Source organism: Cetorhinus maximus, chromosome 2, assembly GCF_964194155.1.
Source record: "Cetorhinus maximus chromosome 2, sCetMax3.hap1.1, whole genome shotgun sequence".
NCBI lineage: Eukaryota > Metazoa > Chordata > Chondrichthyes > Lamniformes > Cetorhinidae > Cetorhinus > Cetorhinus maximus.
The window spans coordinates 69311228-69334288 of NC_135880.1; the positions used below are offsets into that span (position 1 = coordinate 69311228).

At 47.0% G+C, this 23061-nt stretch overlaps 1 protein-coding gene across 1 annotated transcript in view; it reads right to left on the bottom strand.

Moving 5' to 3' along the window:
- The window catches only part of LOC144695025 (solute carrier organic anion transporter family member 4C1-like), a 197330-nt gene that overhangs the window by 10441 nt on the left and 163828 nt on the right, over positions 1–23061 (bottom strand). The window contains exons 9-10 of the mRNA XM_078565903.1: positions 17705–17864; positions 3149–3315 (exon numbers count right to left, since the gene is read on the bottom strand). Coding sequence (XP_078422029.1) covers positions 3149–3315; positions 17705–17864 — 327 coding nt within the window. The remainder of the gene's footprint in view (positions 1–3148; positions 3316–17704; positions 17865–23061) is intronic.

Consider the following 23061-nt stretch of genomic DNA (forward strand, 5'->3'; position numbering starts at 1 on the left):
GGATGAGGGCAGCAGCTCCTCCACCCCTCTGCCAGTGACCACGGCATCCAATGAGGTTGCGATGACTGGGGAAATGCCAGCCACGGAGCTGGAAGCTCCCTCCCAGGCGGGTACATCACAGGCTCGATGGACCAGAGTCATCGAAGCCAACAGGGCATCAGAGAGAGCAAGCTGTCTCAGATGCCAGTGCCAGCGATGGGCACCACAAAGACGTAGCATCCGCAAATGAAAGATGAAGGCATCTTAGGCACACCCTGGGTTCATCACTAGTGCTTTTCTGTTGGCCACCCCCATGAGTTGTATCGAGCATTGTGTGAAATGCAACACTATTTTATTTCTGTTTGTGAAGAGACTTGGTTATGGTATTAAATTTATGTTGTCTCAAATGGGTGTGGGTGCCCCTTTTTTTGGGAAGGTGCATGGATTCCTCAGATTTGATGAGTGATTTGTATGTCTTTTAGATTTATTCACTGCGCCCATCACCAATCCTCCTATCCAGACAGATGAGGTCTCCAGGATGCCAGGCTTGTGTTCCAGATCTATATGAGCTGTGCTAGCTAAAGATTCCTTGGATTAGAGCCTCCCTGCCTTCCTGGAGCATGCCCGGGTCAGCCTGTGCCCCCTCATCAGTTCCCTGTGCGTTCATATCCTCGGACTCACTACTGGACACATTGTGCTCATTCCTAGCCACTCCGTCTACATCTTCTTCATCCACAGCGTCCCCCCTTTGCAGCACAAGATTGTGTAGAGCACAGCACGCAACCACTATAAGTGACACTCGATCTGGGGGGTACTGGAGTGCGCACCCGGAATGGTCCAGGCATCTGAAGCACATTTTGAGAAGGCTGATGTCTCTCTCCACCATAGCCCTTGTGGAGGCGTGACTTCTATTATACCGCTGCTCAGCTTATGTTCTTGGATGGCGGAGAGGCATCATGAGCTACCTTCTGAGGGGATAGCCCTTGTCTCTCAGCAGCCATCCATCCATCCAGGCTGGAGCACTGAAGAGCCTCAGCACCTGGGAATGTCTGAGGATGTAGGTGTCGTGGGAGTTGCCTGTGTACCTTGCACAGACTTGCAAAATCAGCATCCTGTGATCACACACTATCTGCACGTTCATGGAGTGGAAGCCCTTCCTGTTGACGAAGGCACCGGGCTCACCCGCTGGCACCTCGATGGCCACATGTGTGCAGTCTATTGCACCCTGGACGCGGGAGAAGCCAGCAATGGCCCCGGAGCCTCTGGCTTGCTGTGCCTGGCTGGCCTTGTCCCAGCGGTAGTGGATGAAGGTCAGTGCATGCCTGAACAGAGCATTTGTCACCTGCTTGACACAAGCATGGACAGCTGATTGGGAGACACTGCAGAGATCACCCACTGAGCCCTGGAAAGAGCCAGATGCATAGAAGTTGAGGGCAGCTGTGACCTTTAGAGACACGGGCATGGGGTGTCCACCCATACAGTTAGCTGAGATCTCTGGACCAATCATCTGACAGATAGTGTAGACTGTCTCCCTTGACAGGCGGAGCCTCCTTCGGCACTGCACCTTAGACATATTGAGGTAGGTGCTTTGCGCTCTGTATACCCTGGCAGCAGGATAGTGGCGTCTTCTGTGGCCCCTTGCACCTTGGACTGCCTCTTGGCCCTGCACACCTTGTGCCTGCGCCTGTCCTCCCAAAGGTGGCTCCCCTCGAGGCTGAATGTGCACTCCTGGCCTCCTCCCACTTCTAGCTCTCCCTTCCTCCTCAGATGAGGTGCCTCCAGTGGAGAGATCACCTACCATTCCCAGGCTCAGGGAGGCTTGCTGAAACCTACAGGCCCCAAAACAAATCCTCACTGAGAAGTGCTGACCTGAAGGTTACGAGTGGAGTCCAAGCAGCTGCTATGCATTTGACACTTCTCCACCTCATACACACAACTTTCAATAACTTTCAAGCACTAACTGCTAAATGTCTGGGTTTGCAAAAACAACGATCCCACTTTCCTGCCCGTGGATGAGGTTCATTAAAGTTTTGGATAGCTGCCTGCCCGTTGCGCCCATGTGACGAGCCAAATATCACATGGGCGCCTTAAAATCCACGACAATTGAAATCTCAATTACCTTAATTGGCCTGGTAATTACTGGTGGGAGCACAATGGACATTGTCGTGTGCCCGCCCAGTGAAATATCGCGATGGCACGCAGTGATGTTGGGACGCACGCCCGATGTTACTGCGCGCCATTTTACGCATCGGTGTGCAGGTCCCGCCCCCTGCACGCCGACGGAAAAATTCTGCCCATGGACTGGTTGGGTACGGTCAGTACTTTGCCTGTTGCGAACAGCCGAAGGGAAGTGCTGTTTGATACGATCAGCCAGTGGTTGGGATGTACAGCCTATAGACCTGGCATCACAATGGCACTGAAATTCACATACCACATTACTGATTTGTGTGATAGGCAGAACGTCTTTTTGCACACAAGCCACAGAAATGGATCGACCATGCCATGTGGCATTTTACTTATAGACAAAGCTCAGTGAAGAAGAGATCTGGGTGACACTGTGTTGGATCATCTCAATGGTCTACTGCAAGAGGCTACAGAAGTTGCCATTGAGTTACACAAGATTTAAGGTTTCTCTAAATAGAAGGAACTCAGGGGACAAGGTGATAGCAGGTGGAGAGTTTGCCTAGTTGTTTCCAAGCACAGTGCATGCAAGTGTGGTGGCATCAAGCTGAGCACCAAATGATCCTTGGGTTTCACAGTCTGGGAAAGTGTGGATCATACAAACTGAGAGATTTGAAGGATGTGGGGTGATTACCAAGTGTAAGGACTTAATGAAAGGCAGTCAGAAATCTCACCACCGACCTCATAGGCTGTGTTTAATAAGGCATCATATGCTGATAAAACATATTCATGTAAAGTAGCAAGCAATGAGTCATGTCCTTTTATGCTGTGTTGCATCTTCTAAGATAAACGTATGATACTGGTCCTGTGAGATTAGTCAACACCATGTATACTATGTTCAAATCAGATTGGATAAATCATAAATTTATAAAATATATTTGCACTTCTAAAACACATTATCACATTGACATATCTCGAGGGTTTACAAAAAGAATTAGCTTCAAATTAACATGGCTGTTGTTATGTGGGTAGTGAATATACAGCATACCTGAGAACAGATGTTGTAATTGGTGTACTAGTCATGAAGGTGAAAATAACAGAAAGCAAAAAAAATCCCATAAATATGGGCATCTTGGTACATGTAGGGCCACATTTTCCTTCACGTGCATTAAACTTATTTTCAACATGCGGGATACAAGAACAGTTGTGGTAAACCTGCAATACAAAAGGTAATCACAATTAATATGCCCGGAATTTCCTCACAGCTGCTCCCACATGACTGCTGTAATTTTGATGGAAGTGCAACCGAAACTTTTTTCCAACACAATTCCTGATAAGTTACATTAATAGGGCAGGAGCAGCTCCAAGAGAATTCCCAGCCAACTGATCACTGATGTCATTTTTTTTTGGTTTGCATCCCTGTATAGCATCACTTTGCAACAATGTGTGATAGTTATATTTCATTTTGTTGATAAAGACATTTCAGCAAGTGACCCAATTACAAGGCTGTGACACAGAGAGGGGTAAGACAACATCATAAATGATGACAACAAATTCCAAAATATATATATGGTTTGGAATGCACTCCCAAGTTTGCCGGACAGCATGCCAGTCTTCTGACACCTCCGGGACATGTTGCTATTTTCAAAGTGAGCGCAAGGAGCCAGCAACCCACTCGGTTTCAATTAGCTCCAGCACTGTGGATGTACCTACACCAGATGCATTTCAGTGGTTTAAGAAGGTGGAACACCACCACTTTCTCAAGGGCAAATGAGATGGGTAACAAATGCTGGCCTTTACCTTGCCAGTGACATCCAAATCCCTTGAAAGAATAAAAAAAAAACCGCCTGTAAAGCTCCTTGAAAAGTTTGTTCCTGGGCTGTGAAGGACCAGAAAGTGATTTTCAAATCAGAAATCAAGAAAAGCAAACAGTTGGTGCATGTTAGTGAACACCACATGGAGCCATTCGGTGATGTTTCTGCTGAAGTAAAATTGTTGGGAAAAGGTTACACACACAGAGCGGGTCTAGTACCTTTTCATTAACCATTTGGCCACTTGTTTGTGCCATGAGGCTGCTGGCCCTCTGATCTCCTGCCTGTTCTATTCAGAAAGGCAACAGCAAGCCTTGCAACAGCTGCCACCCACCTTTGAGCATTGAACTCTGGAGTCAATTCCTACCTCCTGGCAATACCCAACACCAAGGCCAGAATTTTTTGCTCATCGGGCAGGCGCGCACCCAACCCGAACAAGCGTAAAATGACACGTGATGATGTCGGGCGAGCGTCCCAACGTCATTGCGCACTCGCACGATATTTCAGTCGGTGGGCGCATGCAGGAGTCGGCAGCGCACCAGCCGACAATTAACAGGCCTAATAAAGCCATTAAAGTCCCGATTGAATTAAATTTTCTCTGCCTGTCCAACCTTGCGGTTGGCAGCCAGGTGAAAAGGCCAAGGGGTCTTTGGATTTTGTAGGAAACCTCATCCACTGGCAGGATGAGGTTTCCAACAGCTATTAAAAATTAAATAAAAATTTTAACATTTCATTAATAGCATGTCTCTGCTCATGTGACAGAGTCACATGAGGGGTCGTGTTTTTTTAACATTTTAAAATTCTTTACTTTTAATTTTTGATAGCTGTGCCTCAGCTCTGTGCTTCAGGGGGCTTTTGCTGCGTGCACCCACGCAGCACCACTCACCCTCCTCCCTCCGACACAGGCAGCGCTGAGCGCTGCAGCACACGTTTCATGCTGGATGGGCCTTAATTAGGCTGCCAGTGTGAAATTACAGTCGGGCCCCGATCACAGGCGGCGGTCGGCTTCCCGACCACTCCTGTTGCCCCCGCCGAGCCCGCCCGACGAGGGAAAAATCCTGGCCCATTAATTGGGCACGAAACCTAAGGCCCAATGAAAGGATCTGCATTTTATATAGTGTTACGCTAGTGACACAGGCCTGGGGCAGCATCGGGACCCCCATCAGGTACTCAACTCTGGATTGAAAATAAAGTTCTTGAAAACAGCAATAGTCTGCACTATAATAAAACAGAAAATGCTGGAAATAGTCTGCAGGTTAGGCAGCATCTGTGGTGAGAGAAACAGAGTTAACATTTCTGGTCAATGGCCTCATCAGTTGATGAAAGGTTATTGATTTAAAATGTTAACTCTGTTTCTCCCTCCACAGATGCTGCCTGACCTGCTGAGTATTCCCAACATTTTCTGTTTTAATTTCAGATTCTCAGCATCCACAGTATTTTGCTTTTGTTTTATGCTCTGTACTTCCTGCTTTTTGCACCATTGAAGCAAATTATGTTACATTGAAAGTCACCAGTGCCATACAGAAAATACCCTGGCCTAAGGATTCTTTTCCAACATTTATTTGGAAAACCTGTAGTTAAAGAAGTCTATCTTCCACTGTTACCAGTGCCCGGTTCAGTTTTCACTTGTTCCCAGTGTGTTCTTTCAGCTCCTACTGCCATTAAGGAGTGAAATCTTTCTGATGTCTTGGTTGATGTTTTCATTCCTAAATTTTACTTCTTCTTCAAATCTTTGTAATTTTCCAACTTCACACGTGTCGCATTTATTCCTCTGCATAGTCATCCTTGACATCTCTTTTTGTACTGCAATAATGTAATTTCTGTAAAATTTAAACCTTAGCAGTGAAAAAATATCAAACTATGTGATGTTTTGCATGTATCCTCTTTCGCGAGAACTGCAAAGGGAAGCTAATGTTAAGATTTGGGGAAGAATTAGTCTAAATAGAAAAGAATGACTACCTGGTCACCTGACTTTTACCATCATGGTGTATTGATACAAGTATCAATTCAAATCTCTCTGACTCTCTTCACCGCCATGCTTCAAAAGACCCTCTTCCCCTTTTTTCTTTTCAATATACTCTATCTGGAATATGACCTAATTAAATTGGCCTTCATCATGTGTGAGAATTAGCAAGCTATTTGATTGCCAAAGCAACACATTGAAGTCTAACCCTGTTTCCAAAAAAGCAAAATGCTGCAGATGCTGGAAATCTGAAATAAAAACAGAAAATACTGGAAATACTCAAGCAGGTCAGGCAGCATCTGTGGAGAGAGAAACAGAGTTAACATTTCAGGTCAATAACCTTCGCCACCTGATGAAAGACTATTAATCTAAAATCAGTTATACTGATTCTCTCGCTACAGATGCAGCCTGACCTGCTGAATATTTCCAACATTTTCTGTTTTTATTTCAAATTTTGTTCCTAACTTGCAATCAATCACTTGCACTTTCAGTGCAGGTTAATGGATAAAAATCAGGGGCAGGATTTTTCACTTGGCGGGGGCGGGCGGGGGCAGCCAGGAAGCCGACCGCCACCCGTGATTGGCTCCGCACCCGTGATTTCACGCAAGTGGGCCAATTAAGGCCCACCCTGTGTTGATTGCAAGCGGCAGCATTCCACACTGCCTGTGCGGGCGGGGGGGAGTAGGGCGAATGGGCCTAGTGCACGGAGCTGCCTCAGGGAGATTGAAATGCTGTGTAAAAAAAAATGAAGAGAATAAAAATTTAATAAAACATGTTCCCTCAAGTAACTCTGTCACATGAGCAGGGCCATGTTTTTAATTCAAAGATAAAGTTTTTACTTAATGTTTATTTGCTTTAGGAAACCTCATCCCACTCATGGATGAGGTTTCCTAAAAAATGTAAAGGCTGCTTGGTCTTTTCGCCTGCCCGTCAACCATTAGGTTGGATGGGCAGCGTAAATTTGAATTTAATTAGATTGTTAATGGCCTTACTAGGCCTTTTAATTATCGGCGGGTGCACAGCCGACTCTGGCGTGCGCCCGCCGAACAAAATATCGTGAGACTGTGCGATGACGTCAGGACACACACCTGACTTCATCACGTGTCGGTTTACACTCGGGCCAGCATGCCAAGCGTAATATTTTGCCCCAGGAGTGGGATCATTGACTAATTTTTCTCTCCCTAGTCCAGTGATGCATCTGCAGAGCCTAGAGCTTGTTCCACCTGTCTCAGTCAAAATCACCCAACTCACCCCAAAACTTCTGGTCTGTACAGCCTAGTACCACAAGACATGGGCCAGAATCCCGGTGGGGACGGAGCCATAAAATGTGGCGAGCCATTCTAAACGCCATTGACTTTGGGGGGTGGGGGGGTGGTGCTGGAAGTGGCCATGGCATTAGGGACATCTTGTATAAAGTGACTACTACTCTGCACCTGAGACAGTTCAGGTGCAGCCACATTGACATGTTTGGAGTCGGGCCTCTAGCTTATTTGCCCACTCAAGCAACACAGAGGCATCAAAGTGCCACCAAGTGCTCCAGAGCTTTTCACCCCTCGGGCACAGACTGCAAACTAATGAGCATTTCAGCAGACTGCAGAACAGATGGATGACTGGACACATGGTACAATCTCCTTGCTGAAGCTGGCCATGAAGCTGTCACTGGTGGAGGTGCTCACAGCCCCTTGCAATGTCACCATTCAGGTTCAGACCAGTCTCCCCCATGGTTCAAGTTAATACTGCAGCCTTGCAGCATGCGTCAAGAGAATGTCAGTGCCTGAGCTGAGAGCACAGCATGCAGTCCAACGGGCAATAGTGCCGCCAATTGGTCAGATGGAGTGAGGCCAAGGAAGGTGGGGTTTGGGGCAGCCGTGCAGCGTACTAATCTCTGGCCATTCAAGTGATGGTCAGCACTCTCCAGGATGCATTAAGGGGCCTTCAGACTTAACCAGGGCAGGTTCTTAGTAAACCCATGCCAACCCAGGTGTCTCTTTCTTTCATCCTGAAGAAGGAGTACATCAGGATCATGGAACCTGGTGAACTAGCCTTGTGGCGTTGAGAAAGAGAAGACAACAGAGAAGAGAGCAACTGAGACATATGGCTGCCCAAAGGATGCAGCAGCACCCTCAAGAAGAAGGGTGGTCGGGGCTCCCACACACGCTGCCGAAGAACCACAGCGAGCCGTCGCTGGTCGGCACCTAGCTAGACCCAGGGTCTTTAGATGCTGCATTTCATTCCTGCAGATGACCGAGAACCAGTGTCACTGAAGACTGCGCTGTCTAGGGAACTGGTTGGTCACATCTGCCAGATATTGCAGGATTTGGCGCCATGGGGACATGGAGGGCATCCACTGCCAGTGGCTGTGAAAGTGACCGCGGCGCTCAATTTCTATGCCAGTAGCTCGTTCCACAGGTGACCTCTGTGGGATATTACAAGCAAATGCAAATGCATCCATGAGGTCATGGATGTCAACTTCACGAGGGCACACAACTTTGTCCATAATGCCCGAGGCCAGGAGAGCCAGGAAGCAAGAGCAATTGGATTTGTCCAGATCTCGGGTTTCCCACAGGTGCAGGGTGCCATCGATTGTGCTCATGTGGCACTCAGATCTCAATCGCAACATGTGGTCCACAAAGGCTGCAGGGATAGCTTCTTCGGGGCAAGGGCTACCGCAAAGGATGTGGCTGATGACACCCACGTGGCGGCCTCAGACTGCAGCAGAGTGAAGGTATAACAAGGCTCATGCTGTAACTTGCAACTTGATGGAGCAAACCATCGGGATGTTGAAAATAAGGTTCCAGTGCCAGGACTGGTCTGGTGGAGCCCTGCAGTATAGTCCACAGTGGGTGTCACGCATCGTCATCGACTGCTGTGCCCTTTACAACCTGGCACTGTGATGGGGAGAGGAGCTGGCTGAGGAGGAGATGCAGGAGCTGGAGGACTCCTCCGATGAGGAGGACGTCGACAGGGATGAGGGAGAGGAGGTTCTCGAAGGTGACAATGACGGTGATAAGGCCATTGCACTGGCCAGACAAGGCAGGCGTGCTAGGGAGGCCCTCATTGTTGCTAGATTCGTGGAGGATGATGACGACATGCAGTAAGGAGACACCATAAGATCCTCACATTGCAGTTGTCAACATTTGACTCCAGTTTGCCTAATGGCAGTGCACATACCCTCTGTGAGAATGCTCCTGTCATGGAAACACAGTGGAGGCCCTGATAGTTGCTCGATTGCAAGAGGATGATGACGACATGCAGTGTGGACACTCCATGGATCTTCACATAGCCTCTGAGAATGTCTTACTCCTGTCTAGCCAAGGGCAGCTTGCTTGAGCTGTGATCAGGGTCATATCATAAGACGCAGCCATGAAACTTTACAAACATCTGATCCTTTGTCTGCCTTCAGCACATGACCCCTTCAGGAGCACAGCATCAGTGGTCACAGATGCTGAAGAGATGGAGCCAGCCCCATCTTAAAGGTGCTGAGAGCACAAAGAGAGAATGACGGAACTCTGTGACACGTGCCCACAACATTCTGGCAGCAATGACAGGCACCGTCAAGGTGCAGGCATCAGTAATGTCTCCAGGGAGTGTGAGGCCGGACCATCACTTTGATCTGAAGGCTGCACAAAGCACAGGGGAGAGGCCCTGGGCTGAGACACCTGCCTTTAACTTGTGCAGAAAGGTTTCACATCTGAGTAACACGAACACAGCTCATCAGAACAAGGAGCCACAGCAGGGAGACATTTTTGGGAGCTTATTGACCATAGTGAACATTATGTACAAGTGATTAACACCCATGCCCAGGCTGTGCAAGACATCTTTTTAATCTTCCTAACCCTACCGCTACTTCTTGGTGCTCCCTAGACATCCACAGCGGAGGTGGAGGCAGCCTGCTGACTGCCACGCCCTGTCTGTGATGAATTTGGCAGGCGCCCTCTGGATGGCTGAGACATGAAGGACCCTGGCCTGCTTTCGGGGTCCTGCTGTGTGGCAGTGGCACCCTCCTCAGCCTGTGGAGCTCGAGCTGCTGAGGTTGCAGGAAGAGGGGATTCGGATGGGCCGGACACTCCCAGAGTCACCTGGATGGATGGCCTCGGGGGGTTCACCTGCTCATCCTCCTCCCTATGGGTGACCAAGGACCCTTGGCTGACTTCTTGAGGAGAAGGGGTAGCTGGAGTGAGATCGGGCTGCCCCGCACCCCTCTCTCATACATACCATTGGAGGCCAACTATGACAGTAGCGATGGAATTCAGCCCACGAAGCAGTGCAGGAGCAATGCCTTGTACCAAGGTCTCCATGGCGGCCGGCATCCTACCAGTGTTGACCTTGGTGCGTTGGCATGCTGGCGCTATCACCTCAGCCTGAAGGCAGATGGACTCCTCCATCGTGCCTTGCAATCCGAGATGTGCAGCAGACATCCCTTCCTGTTGTTCCCGAGCTTGCCTTTACAGCTCCAGCAACTGTGACGTGACCGAATGCAGAGGCTCGTCATCTGAATTGGACTCAGCAAATTTCTGACCTCCAGCAGTCCTCCGAGTGCCAGACACCTGGGAAGTCCCTGCCGCTGCCTGCTGTGGATCAGAAAGTGCGATGTGCTCACCAGATTGTGATCCCGAGGCTACTCTAAAGCTAGGGCCCACTGAGATGTGTGTCTCTGCACTGGTGGAGGGTGTGGGTGAGCGCTGTGACAGGACTTCAAAGGAGGGTGCCTTCAGATTCCTCTCCAGAGGTTTCATCGGGGCTTGATTGGAGGCCCTGGGCCGCAGACTCCGTCAGCTGTTTAGCAGATGTGCCTGTGAAAGCAAGAGGAGATAATGAGTGCATGGCAGTGGCCTGTGAAATAGGACACATCATGCACAGCATGGTTGTCTGATGGATGTTGCACTGCTGGATCCTCACTTGGTAGAGCAGCGCAGACCTCACCGTCAACACAGGAGTGCTCCAGATCCTTGCCGGCCAGCTTCAAAGTCCATGAGGATGTTGATTTCAAGCATCCCCCCGCCAATCTGCGACCTCTCTCTCTTGTTGTGTGCCAGCTTATCCGGCATGAATAAAGATGGAGAGAGTGTAAGCAGGACGCCTGCCAGGTCAGATGATAAGTATGCCTGGCATGTGTGGGTGGTGAGTGGTCCCATGGACGGGATAAGAACAATGAAGGTGTGTGTGAGAGAGTGAATGGTGTTGGCCCTTGCATTGGCATTGAGTGAGGGCCCTGTGTGGGTGTGTGATGAGTTTGTGAGTGTCCGAGTTGAGAGTGATGAGAAGAGCAATTTACCCTGGCGAAACAGAGGAGATCGTTCATCCTCTCGCGGCACTGGGTGGTTGTCCTCTTTTGTAGGGCGTTGGCCCTGACCACTGCTGCCACTGCTTCGCAAGCTGGATTGGTGATGTTGCTGCACATCCTGTGGCCAGAGCGGGGGTTGACAGTATCAAAGCGAGCCTCCACTGAGTCCAAAAGGCGCATGAGGGACAAATCATTGAACCTGGGGGCTGCAGTTTTTTTGCCTTTCGGGGCCATGTGTTCTTTGCAGCAGTCATAGGCTGGAAGCAGAGGTGAGCGTACAGCTGCACTTTGAATATGGCGCCTGGCATAATAAAGCAGCAAGGTGATGGTGTGGCAGGCGAATGAGAACCTGCCCGCCATGGAAACGGTGTTTTTCCTGGGAATGTATAATTAATGCAATGGATTTGGGACGATACGGCGTGAAAAGTCGCCATTTTACCTGCCCGCCACAGCACTTAATGCAAATCTGGAACAATTATGCCCTTAATTTGGAAGAATTGCGACTAAAGAATCAGCTTTAAAAACCAGCAAAGGCCAGGATTTGATGCATTTGTGACCTTAAAGCATAGCACTGAAATGGAGAAGTCTGCAGTTAGTCAATCCAAGCAGCCATTGTTTAAATTTTTTCAAGGCTGGGCATGAGCGCCATTCCAGTGGGAGGCCACCAAAACCAGCAGGCATCGGAAAACCCTTTGGGCAACATTTCCCCCCTGTCGGGCGGTGGGGGGAAGTACAGGAGCGGGCGCTGGCAGGCAGCCTTCTGATCGGCACCCCCGGTCGGGAGGGGCACAGCCATTTTGCATGGGCGGGCCAGCGTGACGTCCTCCAGGAAGCGCTATGCACTCCTTGTGCGGGCGGGGGGCAGGGATTCCCTCAGCCGGGAGTGTGCTCTTTCGCGAAAGAGCGCACATATCTCCCTGAGGCAAAGTGCTGCCTCAGGGAGATCGGCTCCGATTTAAAACTTTTAATAAACATGTTTAAAATTTTTCCCTGCCATGTCCCCTCATATGATACTGTCACATGAGTTAGGACATGTCCATAAGTTTTATTGAAACCTTTCTTAACGATTTAAATACCCTCATGAAACCTCATCCCACCCGTGGATGAGGTTTCATGCTTTGTCCGAGGCCCGCCTGGGCTCCTGGCCTGCCTGCCAACCTTAAGGTTGGACAGGCAGGACCATCAATGAGGTGAATTAGTTTTTGAATGGCCTTAACAGGCCACTGACATTCCGGTGGGCGCACAGCCAAATCGGCTGCACGCCCGCCGAACTGAAAATCTAAATGACGCGGGGTGACGTTGGGACGCACGCCCGACGTATCCCCGCGTCATTTTATGTGTGGGCAAGTGGGCCCCACCTCCACTCGCCGATCGGAAAAACCTGCCCTTTGTCTTCAAATGAAAGGCAGTGCCATCTTGAATTTCAGCAACTTTATAAAGCTGAACCTACACTTTAAAATTTTTATTTTATTTGCTGATCAAACTCTTCCAGATCAACTTGAACTTATCCAAGGCCCAGATCAATCACATAGTTGGGGACTTGGAAGAAAAAGATTTCTTAGATACATGATTGTTTCAGGTCTGGATAAAAAGACAGAAACTCAATAAGTCAACAAATCATCTGCCAAATTGAAGAAGTACTAAAATCATTTGATGTACATTTTAACCTAAGAAGTAACAAAATCCTCAAAAGGGCTAAATTTAGTAAACGTGTCCAGCAGCCAAGAGAACCTACTGACTCATTCATTAATGATCTGTACAGGATGGCTGAAGGCTGCGAATATGGAGACCTAAAATCTGAACTTATCAGGGATAGAATAGTAGTAGAAGTAGCAGACAATGCACTCTTAGACATGCTGCAAGTGAAGAAAGATCTAACCCTTGAGAAAGCAATCCAGATCGTTAGGCAGTCTAAATTCCGTGTGCAGCAAAGGTGCATTTTAACAGGAGAAAGTAAACTGTGGCACAAAGGAAACCCAGGGCTGAATTTTCCCCCAGTCGTGGGGGGAGGTTGATGGACGGGCGTGTATGGGCGCGCTTCCGATCGGAGGTGTGCCGCCATTTTACGTGAGTGGGTCAATTAAGGCCCACCCAGCGTGACGTCCGCATGGAAGCGCTATGCGCTCCCTGTGCGGGTGGGGGGAATCCCAAAATAGAGAGTGCGCTCTTTCATGCATGCGCATGAAAGAGCGCACTCATCTTCCTGAGGCTAAGCACTGCCTCAGGGAGATCGGCTCTAAATGCGAAAATGACAAAAATAGAAAAATAAAATTTCCCTTACATGTCCCCTCACATGAGTTGGAACATGTCCATAATTTTCACAAAACCTTTATTTAAATTTTTTAAAGCCTACAAGAAACCTCATCCCGCCCGTGGATGAGGTTTTATGTTTTTTCTGGTTCCCGCCGGGGCTCCTGGCCTGCCCACCAACCTTAAGGTTGGACGGGCAGATCCTTTAATTACTTAATTGAACCTGTCAATGGCCTCAATTGGCCATTGACAGGTCGGCGGACTCGCAGCTGATTTTGCAGCGCTCCCGCCTTCCTGAAAATTTAAATGGGGCGCGGTGACTTTGGGAGTTCCCCCTGACGTCACCGTGCATCATTTTACATGTTGGCAAGTGGGCCCCGCCCCCGCTCGCTGACTCGTAAAATTCTGCCCCCACAGTCCAGCTAGTTAAACAGCACAGAAACAGAGATACTCCAGGCCAAGGGAAGCAATACCCTGACTAACCAGTACACCAATTATGCCAGTGCTGTGGAGCAAAGCGCCCCCACAGGCGAGATCAATGTCCTGCAATTTCAGCCCAATGCTTTCAATGTAACAGAATTGGACACTTCAGCAAGGCCAAAATATCTAAGCACACAGAAGACCCAAAGATGATTCATGAGGTCGAGACACATCATGCTTCTTGGGTGAGGTCAAAGATCCTGGATTTTCATTTTGGAACGCAGACATTTGAGTTAAATGCCATCTCACAAACTTTAATTTGGATACAGGAGCTAATGTCGTATGAGACAGAGAACCATGGCTGCTGTCTCAACGGCTGATGCCAACCATGACACATCTATATAGAGCAGGAGGCATTAAACTCCCAGTGAAAGGCACCCTGCAGGTAACACTGAGGTACAAGGATAAAAGAGTCCAAGAGACCCTGTTCCTGGTCCACAAACAGGGCTGTTCACTGCTAAGCTGCAAAGCCTGTGTCAAACTTAACCTTACACAAAAAATTGATGAGGTCAGCCAACAATGGCCTGGCTTCAAGAATAAAAGTGAGTTCCTGAAGCCCTTTACAGGGCTGGAGTGACTGTAAAATGCATACAAGATCGCACTGAGGGAAGTGCTAAACCCGTGTGCCTACTCATGCCAGAAAAAATTCCCCATCCATTCATGAAACAAGTGCAGCAGCAGCAGCTGGATGAGATGACAAACATGGGGTCATCTCCCCAGTCACACAACCGACCACATGATGTTCGGGCATGGTCCCAGTCCCAAAACCGAACGGGTCCATCCATATTTTCATCGATCTGACATAGCTCAATAAAGCTGTAGCCAGAGAAGTATATCCCATATCCTCAGTGGATGAAACCCTGACTACACTCTCGAAGAACATGGTATTTTCAAAGCTGGACACAAACAGCAGCTTTTGACAACTTCCCCTTGACGATGAGTTCAGGCTGCTGTCCACATTCATTACCCACTTCAGCAGATTCTGATTTAATTGTCCTCTGTTTGGAATCACTTCGGCACCAGAAATATTTCAACATACAATGTCGGCCATTTTGCACGGCCTACAGGGGGTCATTTACCAATGGACAATGTATTGGTTTACGGTACAATGGTGGAGGAACATGAGAAAAGACTCACAATCTTTTAGAACACATGCAGGAAGCCGGGCTGACGTTGAATGAGCAATGTGAGTTCTCCAAAACATCAATTCTGTTCCTGGGCCATATCGTCAGCAATAAAGGCATCACGGCAAACCCACAGAAAACTAAAGCTATTAGCGACCTCCCAGCCCCATCTTCGATTCCAGACCTCCAGCAATTCTTGGGGATTGTGACCCAGCTGGCAAAATCTTTTACCAAATTTGCCACAGGTCATAGAACTATTGAGGCATCTGCTTAAGAAAGACCAGATATGGTGCTGGGACTCACATCAGGAGCAAGCATTCACTGGCTTCAAGGCGATGCTGCTCTCCACTGACATTATGGCCCACTATGATCCAAGCCTGACCATCTCCACAGCAGTGGATGCTTCTGCCACAGGCCTTGGAGTGGTCCCATTCCAGCAACAATTGGATGGAAGTCGCCGACCGGTGTACTACACTTCCAGAGGGCTGTCGGACAGGGAGACAATCTTGCAGTCACGTGGGAATGCAAGGAGTTTTCAGACTATATCACTGGCCTCAAGGTTAGAATTGAAACAGACCATAAGCCATTCATCTCATTACTGGATGATAAGGAGCTAGCAAAGGTGCTTCCCAGAATCCAGAGGTTCTACCTACGCCTCACGAGATTCACCTATGAGATGGTATACATCCAAGGTAGAAACCAGACAACAACAGACACATTTTCCAGGGCCACAGTAAGCCTTCCAACAAAACAGTATGTCAATCTCATTGAAGAGTTGGAAGCATACTTCCAATTGACAATGAGACATCTGCCAGCGATCATAAGTAACCTCCAACAGATTCGCCAACAGCAGCCATTACTGCCAATAAGGGTGGCCACAACAGAGACCAAGTGGTGGTACCATGAAAACCTTGTTCGAACAACAAAATCACTTGACGGTCATAGATGATCTCCTGGTCCACAATGAACAGCCGCTCATCCCAGTTTCCTTTCAGCCAGAGATCCTTCAAAAAATACACCAGGGCCACCTGGACATCACCAAGTGCAGGGTACGGGCCTAATCCTCCATCTGGTGACCAGGGATTTCCAGGCGAATGAGGACACCATAGCAAACTGTCAGGTGTGTGTGCTGCACAGGCAGGACCAAAGAGAGCCCATCATCCCCACTCACTTCCCTCCCAGGCTACAAGAGAGGCTGGGCATCGACCTATTTGTCTTTCATAGCAAATCGTCCCTTATAGTGGTGAATTATATTTCCAGATGGGTTGAGGTGAAGCAACTTTATACGACTACCAGAGAGGCAATAATTAAGGCACCGAAAGAGATGTTTGCGAGCAACAGCTTCCTGGACGAGATTGTATCTGATAACAGCCCACAATTTTCAAATGAGTACTTCGCTATCACATCCAGCTTCCACCAGTTCCCCGAGATACCCACAGTCAAAGGGGGAGACCGGAAGAGGAGTCTGCACTGTAAAAGTCCTCCTAAAAAAGAATCAGGACATTCCCACAGCATTGCTAATGTACTGGTTTACCCTGTTACAATTTGGCCTGGCCCCATCCGAATTCCTTATGGGCAGGAAACTCCACACACAACTTCCAATCCTACTGAAAAAACTGATACCAGGGTTGATAACCAAGAATTACCAGGACATCCAAGCGAGGGAGTCGTCCTATAGGCAGAAGCCTGCTTCTGCCTACAACAAAAGGTGCCACACCAGACACTTGCCACAACTACGAAAGGACAACAGATCTTGGTTAAAGGCCTCGAGATCGAGGGTACTATCTTCAGGAAGGATGATGACCAACCTCAGTCCTATCTGGTTGGCAGCCCAGGGGGTACAGTCAGGAGAAATAGGAAGAGTCTTCTCCTCATCCCTAGACCACCCGTTCCCACACCACGATGGAGAGACATTGAGGAAAATACCCAGATGCCAGAACAACCTCCAAATCAACAGAGTTTACCTGCAGTAACAGAGCCTACCCCTCCTCTGACAGTAGTGTGAATGAGATATGGAAGGGTTTTAAGGCCTTCAGACCTCCTGAACCTATGAGCTCAGAGACTTGAAGGGCAGAGATGGGTTGTAGCAACGATGTACATACATGGGTTAAACTAGAATAAGTTGAAATATATTGGATAAAGGTTTGGGAGAGTTGTAGTTTAAAGTATAAGGGCCCGGCATGTGTAGGGTTGACGTGGGACTGAGTACAGTACTACCACACAGTGACGTAAGAAAACATATAACCTGCATCTTGGGGTCAGTCTAGTGTTGGACAGAGCCGGGTGCACAAGCAAGCATGGAGACAGCTCCTAGCTTGAACCCTTTACTGTATATATATACATAGTTCTTGTATTTAATAAATACACATAGTTAACCTATTTAAGACTACACAGACTTCATTAAGACTGACCAAATGGTATGCCACACCCTACAACATCAGCTAGGCTGAAAATGAGAAGTAAACTAGCGCACAAAAGTGGAAAGCATGCAACTCTCTTCACCCAGGCACCAGAGGCATCACATTGACGGGCTGGACAACTGCCCAGGAGTAGACATCAAAATTCCTGCACAGTTATGTCTGCACTACTTTACTTTTCAATGGACCATTTGCGCAATCATGATACAATTCAACTTTGATGAATTGGCTAATCAGAAACACAGATAAATTATCTTTAGGTTAGAAGAACCTACCTCAGTGTCACCTGTTACTGATGAATTAGTACAACCTGCATAGCATGCAGAAAAGTACTGGACATTATCTACACCACAGACTGGATTGTAGTGAGAACGGATGCAATGACACTCCTCATTGCAGAGTGCCAACAATTCGAATTTCTCTGCAGTGCTGCTACTGTGGAACAATATGTGGAAAAAAATCAGATAATATTTCTCCCAGCCTGTATAAAATCACAGATTAACACTGAAGGATGAAGTTTTGTTCCTTTGGTGACTATTTGTACAAGAATTACAGTACTTAGCGTGAGCTTCATGCTATTGATGCTGGTTTTGCTATTGATTTAAAGCACAACACCCAAAATGAACAATCAACATTATTTAGATTTTACAGGTTGCTGCTTAATGACAATCAAATCTGTCCTATTTTTGTGAAAGGATGCTTCGGAATTATCCTTGAGCACCAGGGGTAAAATACCCTTTCCTGGACACACCTCCCATCCCCGCCTGCAACAAAAATTATAATATAGAGACCTGGAAATCACTGGTCTGTGAATTTAATTATCTGCACTGAATATAAAGGACTAAATAGTAGATATGCTTGATTAATCTAATTGAATTTTTTGATGACGTAACAGAGAAGGTTGATGAAAGAAATGCAATAGATACTGACTATATGGATTTTAAGGAAGCGTTTGACAAAGTAATACATCAAAGGTTGGATAACAAATTGAGCCTCCTGGAATAGGAGGGTCACTGGCAATTTTTCATAAAAATTGGTTTAAGGACAGAAATCAGCGAGTTGTGATAAATGTTTGTTTATCAGACTGAAGGATGGAAGACAGTGGTGTTTCCCTATGGTCAGTGCTTGGATCACTGTTTTTTTGATATATATAAATGACTTGGATATTGGAATACTGAGTAAAATTTCAAAATTTGACGAAGATACCAAATTTTATGTGTGGCAGTGAGGATGCAACAAATCAGCTACAACAGGACATAGATAGGCAAGCAGTATGGCAAATGAAATTTAATACAAAAAAGTGTGAGGTGATGCATTTTGGCAGAAGGAATAGGGAGAGGGAATGTGCAAGGTTAGAGAGACCTGGGGAGTTCATGTACATAGATAGATAGAAAGAACAATTAGCAAAGCATGTGAGATCTTTGGCCTCATAAAAATAGGTATTGAGCACAAAAGTAGTAAAGCTATGCTGAACCTTTATAAAGCTCTGGTTAGGCCACAACTAGAGTATTGCTTCCAGTTCTAGTCACCATACTTTAGGAAAGAGGTGAGGGTCCCACAAGAGGATGCAAAGGAGATATACCAGAATGGTTCCAGGGATCAAGGATTTTAGCTACAAGATTAAGTTGGAGAAATTGGGGTTGTTCTCTTTGCAGCAAAGAAAATTGGGGGGAGATTTGATAAAGGTGTACAAGATTATGACAGGTTAGATAACATAGACAATGAAAAACTGCTCCCATTAGCTGATGGTACAAGGACTAGGGGACATAGATGCAGAAAGTATATGAGGAACAGCTTTTTACATAGCGAGTGGTAATGCCTGGAATTCACAGCCGACGAGGGTGGTGGAACCAGAGATGATTGATGACTTCAAAAGAAAATTAAATGGACAATTGAGGGAAATAAATTTACAGCACTACGAGGATAAAGCAGGGGGATGGTCCTGCTTGGATTTCTTTATAGAGAGCCAGCATGGATTCAATAGGCCAAATGGTCTCCTTCTGTGCCTTAATGTCTTTATGATTATATGACTAATAGTCTGTCATGACGCTTTAAATTGACTGCAATATCTGTCATGCCTATACACGGCACTTTAATAATTTTTTTCAATGTTAATGGCAGGTGTTACACAATAGCTGCTATTTTATAGTGAGTTAAAAATCCTGCTTTTCAGTCTGTATGCAGTTTTGAAACTGGCCACCAGATGACCCTGTCGAGTTTCGGAGGAAATAAATTGCAGCCATTTTCAGTTTTTCCAGTTTCAGCCGGTGAGATGTTAGTTTTCAAGTTACATTGTTTATTCACTTTAAATGCATCTTTAAGCATTATCCTTGGTTTTCTTTCTCCTCTCTTCAGGTTTCATTACTCTATTCGACTGCTTTGCTTGATGATTTTCAACATCTCTGCAAGACCAACACCAGTCCACTAACTCATAGCTATTATTGGACCGCTTGTCTGGTATCCTTTTTGATGAAAGTTTTCTCACTATCAGCTCTAGCATCACTATTTGGCCTATCTTCAGCTTGATGTCAGGCTGCTTGTCACCACCACTAGCAGTCCTCACAACATCCATGTTTTAAAACCAAATGATAGCTTGGCCAGTGATGTCCCAGCTGCAAACAGTTTGTTGGCTATGAGTCAATGAAAGCAGTAATCAACTTACCATGGGCCAGAAAAAGACACAATAGGAACACAAAGACAAACAGTTCACACAGAGACTGAAGAACAGGAAAACTGAGATTGGGAGACAGAGATAGTTATTGGACATAGCAAGCAAGATTGTGGAACAAAGAAACAGATCAAGGGAAAGAGGCAGATAGATACTGGGACTACAGAGAAAGACAATGACTGGAGAAATAAAGGAACTTATATTGTGAGACAGCTAAAGATAGAGTTTGGGGGTACAAAAACAGAAAAAGATTTGGGGAACAAACAGATTCAGAATAGAAACACAGAGACAGACACAGATAGAGAGATTGTGGGAGAGAAAGCTGACAAAGAAATGCCCATTGCCGTAAGTATACTGAATGCCACCTTGGTATAGGAAAATAAAAGTACAGGGTAATTAGTCTGCAGCAGTCTTCTGTGCCAGCTGCACTTGCCATATTTTTCATTTATTTATTTAGTCTCATTATTATTTTCATTGGTGTCTTGATTGCAGTGTCTTCCTGGGCCGTTGCATCGCCCTTGCAGCCTTACTGTTCTCCCCCTCCTCCTCCTTCTTCAACTGCCTGTCATGCTTTGCCTGACCTCTGTTTATTCACTAAGTCATGCTGTATTCCTAGGGAAATGCCTACCAGCGCACCCATGTCTATGAGAACTGGTTTGTGCAGGAGACTTGAAGTCAGCAAAAAGGCTTACATGATCTGCCACACCAATCCCTGTATAATTTAACAAAGTTCAACAACATAGAAAGCACCAAACACTTGTAGAAACTTAGCAACAGCCAGAAGAAATTAACTGGCAACTGACATGTAAGTAGTTGATGATTCCTTTAAATACATTCCTGCTGCTGAATGCTTTTCTCCTATATGAGGCTAACAGAGACCATTCAAGCAGGCATTAGATATTTCCATGTGAAAATAAGGACACTAATGCCTATTCGGTCAGGTCCCCTGTACAAAACTGGGTTGCTCTGAATGTAGCTGACAGCAGAATTGAAATTCAAAACCTGTTCACTGGCATGTTGCCTTGGCATAATGAGCAGGCATTTACATTTAACTGAGGTTGGAGGCCCAATGTCAGGTGTGCCCCCAGCCTAGCCATTAAGGTGCATGGAATGTTCCATCACAAAGAGACTTCTAAACCAGAGAAGTTTGAGGGCAAAGAAAAACAGATTGGGGGCAGACAGATTTTTGATGGCAAAGAGAAAAGAGAAGGGTTTTCAGCAGGAGGCCATATTCACCAAGGGTGTTCAGGGAGCAATTCCACTCTCTCAACTTGCAAAGGAAGAATTAACAAAGGCAGAAAATCATACAGGCAATGCCTGGTATTCTGGTAGCAATCATGATGCCTTCAATCCGTGGCAATCCATTGTGCCAGCTACCTTTTAGCCACATGGCAAGCCAAGGATGTCTACTGGGTGACAAAAGCTATCTACTGATAACATGGCTCATGACTCTGGTGCGCAACAGATGCACAGCTGTGCAGCATACATAAAGTGAGAGCCAAGCTGTCGCACAAAACGTGATAGAGCAGTCAATATCACCTTTGTGCATTCCTTTAGTGCCTGTCATCCATGTGCCTTTGTCTGTACTAGTGCTCCTATGCAGTGCTACCACAGTGGTTGCAGCAATGTTGGTGGAAGGCTGATGACTTTCAGTGAGGGAGACTGCTGATGGTCTTGGAGGATAACCTTAAGCAGCTCTGAGCCTTGAAGGCCCGTCTGCCAACTGCACCATCTTGGCATGAACAGCAGCTGTCTAAGCTGGCTGGTTGATAGGAAACACGAGAACTGGCAGAGTGGCACAAGTGGCAGGGTGAATGCTGTCTTCCTGAGGGAGAACATAGGTTTGTGGTCCATACTGCTACTGCCACTCCCCTGGACTGCCTACCTTAACAAACCTAGTATTCTGCTGGAGGACAAATTGCTGAACTGCTGTGACACCCTGCATGCTCCTCAGCAGTCTGAACTTCCACTGCAGCACTCAGACTTTTGGCGAAAGCTGGTTGTGCTGCAATGGAAGTTGAGGCATTGGCCATCAGATACTGCATCATGATTAGTTCCACTTGTGTTGATGGAGTTGCCCATCAGTTCCATGTTAGAAAGGATATTCTCCAAGCTCTGGCAAGGTCCTATGCCAAGTTGGTGCTGGATTCCTTCTGTTCCTTGACATTGACTTTAGGCATTCTGTCAGACTTCCCAAAGCACCATATTCAGCAACTTGCTTTTGCTCCACTGAAGTCCTCATGTGAGTCCTCTGCAATGTCAAACATGTGAGACCTCATCTCTGGCAAACAGGCACCCACACTATCCTTACGCCTTGCCCTGGCTGTAACTCGCTTGTGCCTGAGTGGAGGATTTGCTTCCTTTTCTTTGCTTCTCTGTTACTGTTCTGCCTCATCAGTAAGGCACAGGGACTCAAATCGTGATGCAGCTTGATGCACAAGTTGTTGCCATTCTGAACAATTGGTAGGAAGCTCCTCCCAGTCAATCGTAACAGTGAGACCACCAGGGTGTCCTTGAAGCATTTTTTTTGTCCACCCCTGGAACATTGGCCATTTGAGAATTGAGACAACAGAGCCTGACTGGGGAAATGGTTCTGGCACAGTGGCTAGTCCATCGAAGTTGATCTTGCAGGAGTTTTGCCTGAATGTTTGTGGACCTGGCTTCAAGATGTATACTAGCATTTGTCTGATGGTCCTCCCAATGAATCTGGAGAATGCATTGCTGATGGAATTTCTCTAGCACCCTTATGTATCACTAATCCACAGACCAGGTCTCACTGTAGTACAGGATCAGGGTGGCAGCAATTGCATTGTACATGAGTACTTTTGTTGACTTGCAGATGTCTTTGTTGTCAAAAGCTCACTGCTGTGGATTATAGAAGGTCGAAATGACACAACTGATCCAATACTGGATCTCCTCAATGGTGGCCTATTGAGAGAGGTGGCTGCCAGGGTATGGAAAATG